The sequence below is a fragment of the Charadrius vociferus genome, unplaced genomic scaffold, assembly GCF_000708025.1.
Source record: "Charadrius vociferus isolate BGI_N301 unplaced genomic scaffold, ASM70802v2 scaffold1077, whole genome shotgun sequence".
Classification (NCBI taxonomy): Eukaryota; Metazoa; Chordata; class Aves; order Charadriiformes; family Charadriidae; genus Charadrius; species Charadrius vociferus.
The window spans coordinates 1,381,221-1,386,242 of NW_009649168.1; the positions used below are offsets into that span (position 1 = coordinate 1,381,221).

General features: G+C 41.8%; 1 protein-coding gene across 1 annotated transcript; it reads left to right on the forward strand.

Moving 5' to 3' along the window:
• The first annotated feature begins 1,412 nt into the window (after window positions 1-1,412).
• TSHB (thyroid stimulating hormone, beta) lies at window positions 1,413-2,608 on the forward strand. Its single transcript, XM_009888455.1, has 2 exons — window positions 1,413-1,577; window positions 2,322-2,608. Exons 1-2 carry the CDS (start codon window positions 1,416-1,418, stop codon window positions 2,562-2,564), a joined length of 405 nt encoding a protein of 134 aa, XP_009886757.1. The 5' UTR covers window positions 1,413-1,415; the 3' UTR covers window positions 2,565-2,608.
• Window positions 2,609-5,022: the final 2,414 nt, after the last annotated feature.

A 5,022-nucleotide genomic window follows, 5' to 3' on the forward strand; every position in this document is an offset into this window, starting at 1 on the left:
CAATTGCTTTGATTTGAGATTTGTTACTTTATGTGTGCATCTCTCAGTTGTGCCTGTCTGGTAATGAGCAAACTGAGTGAACCAGACTTCATTAAACTTCCACAAAACACAGGTGTAGAATTAGTCATATGTGATTCAGGATGACTCCACTTCCATGCTAGCCTTCCTGTCATGATGCTGCTGTCCTATGTAGCAATTAAATTAATCAATAATAACTTTTTTTTAAAGCAGTGGTTAGTTTAAAAGCCAGAGAAGAGAGTGACTGTTAAAATAATTAGATTTCCAGCTCCAGTTTCCAGGTTAGGATATTATGGACACATTTGTTCCTATCACATTTGCTTTGTGGTTCAGTATGAATTTTCAATAGATGACTATGCGATAAGAAAGCAGCAATTCAGATGCAATTATATAAACAGTAAGATCAGCCTGGAATTAGCCTGGAGAGTATAAAGCACACACGGAGCTTGTGCTGGGTCACTGCCTCTCCCAGCTCAAAGCAGAATCGGGTTCCTGTAATAGGGAAGAATTCAGCTGACAAAGAAGTTGGTCTTTCCAGACTCGCATTGTTGCAGCGACAGGGTAAACCAGTCAGTGTAAGTAATGGCTTTTGCTAGGGGAAACTGACAGCTGGAAGAGACTGGAGGGTGATGTCCATATGTTTGTAGACACTGTCATGTAAAGTTTGTAGTTTAGAGGCTATAGAGTAGACCCTGGAATTGTCTCAGAGCTAATCAAAGCCCTGTTCTTGGGATCCCCCAGCAGGTCTGAGAAATTAGGTCAGCACAACAGGCAGATAAAGTGGGGATGCATAGATTTTAACTCTTTGCTGATGTTCTTTATTGTAATTTGCTTGAATCTATTATTTAATTCTTGGCAGTGTTCCCATTCCATCATGCCTCTAAGCCAGCTGTAAAAAATGTAGCGGTATGCCTGGTATGCACAGCTGTTTCTTTTTTTCTCTTGAACATTTTATAAGATGCTTTCCTTAGAAAATTATTTTTAAACCAGTGAGATTATTTTAGCATCTCTGGCTGATTCTAGAGCTCATGTTCTCTTACATGTGTCACCTTTTCAAACCCTTTAGCTCCTTTTATTTTTCTGTGTCAGCATTTTATCACTCATTAGTGAAAATTTCCATGGAATATGCTTTAGTGGGGAAAAAGTTAGTTTGTCATATGTTGTTAATGGCCTGCTTACACTTCTTTTCTGTTTAGTGGTTAGTAATATCTCAATTAAAGGTCTGAGATTGGAAAGAACTTGTCAGGCTGTAGCTAAAAAAGTTAAGATTACTTGTGATCTGTGACTATCATAACTGTTCTTGTCAAATTCTGAGAAAAGGGCTGGAAGGTACATCTAATTTTACTTCGGCTTTGCTTTGTTTGTTTGTTTGTTTGTTTGTTTTTCCCCCAGCTAGCATGACGCCTTTCTTTGTGATGTCTCTCCTCTTTGGGCTGACTTTCAGCCAAACAGCATCACTTTGTGCTCCTTCTGAGTATATAATCCACGTGGAGAAAAGAGAATGTGCCTACTGCCTGGCCATCAACACCACCATCTGCGCTGGATTCTGCATGACTCGGGTACAAGGCGTTACTCTGTTTTAGGCAATTGTTTCTATAATGGCCATCACTGCAAACCAAGCACCTATTCTCACTGAAAAATCACGTGTAAATGATCCAATTCTAATAGTGTTTGTCACAGACAGAAAAATCACACTATCATCATGTTTTCAAGTTAGCATTTTGTGAAGGTATGGATGAGAAATGCCAAGCCTCCGGAACCACAGAGTTTCTAACACCAGTGGCGTAGCAGAGAACTGACTGCTGCTGCCACTGCAGAGGGTCTGTAGCCAGTTTGTGGGGTCAGGATGGAGCAGGTGAGAAGCAGATTACATTTGGTCACTCTTATTTAATGTAAATGACCTGGGTAACTTCTACTCACACTACTGTTATGACAGCTAGCTGTGGAGAACATCCCGCATGTGGGCATGCCAAACACTATGCTTGAACTTCACTGTTGAACACAGCATCTGAAGTTCCACCTTGGTCAGTATGTAGCCAATAGGTTACAAAGCACCGTTAGCACTCTGAGCCAAGCAGATTAGTTAAAACCGTAAAAGCAAGGTGAACATACCTACGGGGGGCAGAGAGCCCCAATCACATGCAGATCCAAATTACAGATCTGAACAGAAGTATGCAGAAAATATCAGAGCCTGTCCTAGTGTAAAGACTTTTGCTTTCTGCACGTTTGAGAAAACGCCAAAGGTAGTCTTCTGACACTCAGGTATGCTTCAGTGAAACAATGCATTTATTTTTTCTTTGTAGGACAGCAATGGCAAGAAGCTACTACTCAAAAGTGCTCTGTCCCAGAATGTGTGCACATACAAAGAGATGTTGTATCAAACAGCACTGATTCCAGGCTGTCCTCATCACACCATCCCTTATTATTCCTACCCTGTGGCTGTGAGCTGCAAGTGTGGCAAATGTAACACTGATTATAGTGACTGTGTTCACGAGAAGGTTAGGACAAACTACTGCACAAAACCACAGAAGCTCTGTAACATGTAAGCTTCCAACCGTGGTCAAAATGTACGTCTGCTCGCACCTAAGCATAAATAAAAGTGTATTTCATAACAGGTTTGCAAATTGGTGTACACAAAGTTTTATTCAAAGATTCATCACTAGTAACTTCAATTAACTGGATATTCTGTGACATGCACGAGAGCAGAATCAGAGGACTGTGGGTTTGTGTTTATAACCCACTTGAAATTTACTTTGGGGAAGAAGGAGAAATTACTATGTGTATGTATAAACTTTTTCTCATAAATCCCAGGTATCTTGTGAAGAGATGCTCAGAGACAAAACATTTGGTATATTTCAGAGTTAAAAAGAAAAGGCAACACATACTCTTAGTATTGAACATTTTAATTAGATTTAGATTTTGACATACACTTATAGCCTTCATATTAGCAACGGTATTTTTCCATATATGTAACACTGGGTTTTATGAGTGTAGTCAGCTGGGAATAAGCACACACAGTTTGCTTATCTACACTACAGACCATCGCTATAGGTCATCAGCGCTGTTGTCCAGACCCGTGTTCATTAGGGATAATTTTTCATGTCTGCACCAGTGGAGTAGCTTATAAGTTAGTCTCACAAAGTGAGGCGAGGAGACAGAGCCAATTAAATTTGAAGGATTTATTAGCAAGCGGCAGCAAGCAAAACAGCGCTGGGCGGCCCGGGAGTCTCACTCCGCCGACGGCGCGCACTTAGGTTACAAAAGTCTTTGGTTTTATACTCTTCTACTTCTGGTGTAGGCGTTTCTCTTAGTGGTGTACTCTGCGTCTGCGCGGTTTGTTGCTAGGGGGTCGTCCTCTTTCTTCCTTTGCTTTTTGGTGGTCGCGGGGATGAAGGCTCCATGTCTTCCTGAGCCTCCTAAGTCTTATCACAATTTATGATGTTAGCAGGACTTGACTGAGCCGCCCCCTTTCCTTTCCTCCCAAGCCTTTTCACAATTTATGATGTTAGCAGGACTTGACTGAGCCGCCCCCTTTCCTTTCCTCCCAAGCCTTTTCACAATTTATGATGTTAGCAGGACTTGACTGAGCCGCCCCCTTTCCTTTCCTCCCAAGCCTTTTCACAATTTATGATGTTAGCAGGACTTGACTGAGCCGCCCCCTTTCCTTTCCTCCCAAGCCTTTTCACAATTTATGATGTTAGCATAACTCGACCTTGCAGCCTGGCCTTGCTTGCTTAGCAGATGTTGGCTATCTTGCCCCATCCTGCCAAGCAGCTGCCTTTCATGAAACACTGTAACAATGAGAGTTTTTAGGTTTGGTGAACAAACAATACTGAGCTTGTCACAGAGTAAGCATCTCTTTTCTATTGAAGTACGTTGCTTGAAAGACTTTTCTTTCTGTGAGCACTGAAGAATCAGTGAAGCTTCAAGTCTTGCTACTCTGTTCTCCAGAAGGGGAGTGTAATGCCATCAAACTTGAAGTGAAACTCAGAAAAAAACTCTTTTTCCCCGCACAGGTCAGCTGGTCCCTTGTGTGTGAGAAACTGAGCTGGGCTGCACCCTGTGTGCTGAACATGCACAGGTGAGAAGTGCAGACCCAGAATAAGGAAATAAATGTAAACTAACAAATGTTTCCTGTCCACTGAGATCCCCCCGTTCCCACCCCCATGAATGCTATTGTTTCATTAGGCCCGACGACTCTGCGGCAAGCTATGGTTGTACTACACCAGACCCTGAGAATAAGAGCTAGTTTCCACCTGGTTTAAGTGATTCCAAAACAAAGTAGAAGAGCTTATAGAATCCAGTGACCGAGTTGGCAACCCCCGCCGCTCACCTCTATTGCCTATAACAGGAGTGACACAGTAATTAAATTGTCCCTGCTCAAGTAAATGTGACCTCTGCCGAGTACTGCAGACAAGACAGCAAGACTACAATGAAGGCGTGAAGAGGGCTGACAAAAAATAAAATTCTCTGTGCTTCCTTGACTGAGGAACAGCACTACCATTCTGCATGTCTTTGCAAATGCAGCCAGGGAAAAAAAACCCTAAGCGTATAAATAAATGAAGTGGTAGTAAAAGGATTCTTAACAATGTGTAACTATAAAAAGAACTATTTCAGAGCTACACATTTGCAGCTCTGTGCAGATGCACTAAAGGTTCAAAACCCCATTAAATACAATTTTCAGATAACACATGCCACTAACATGTTAAATCACAGCCAAAAGCTTTGTCCTTTTTCACCCCTTCCCAGCTATGTCTTACCTTGTAAAGTGGGTTACTTCACTATCTCTCTCTTAGTTGTTCAGTGACTGCAAATGTGGCTTTATGAAAAAGAATTTTCACTTTTAAAGTGGCGTATTAAGTGGAACAGATTTATCCAGAGGTTCACATCAGGAGAGCAGCATTTGTCCTCTTCCAGTTATCCAAAACAGGTTTGCTTTATTTTGGCAAGTAACAGACCCAAACAACCCCTAGAGCCAGGAAGATGAAGACCAACTTGTTATGC

Bases quoted from the DNA above. Each gene is read 5' to 3' on its own strand.
- TSHB (XM_009888455.1), top strand. From the start codon at position 1,416: ATGACGCCTTTCTTTGTGATGTCTCTCCTCTTTGGGCTGACTTTCAGC. The intron at 1,578-2,321 runs GTACAAGGCGTT...TTTTCTTTGTAG, and splicing joins CTGGATTCTGCATGACTCGG to GACAGCAATGGCAAGAAGCT.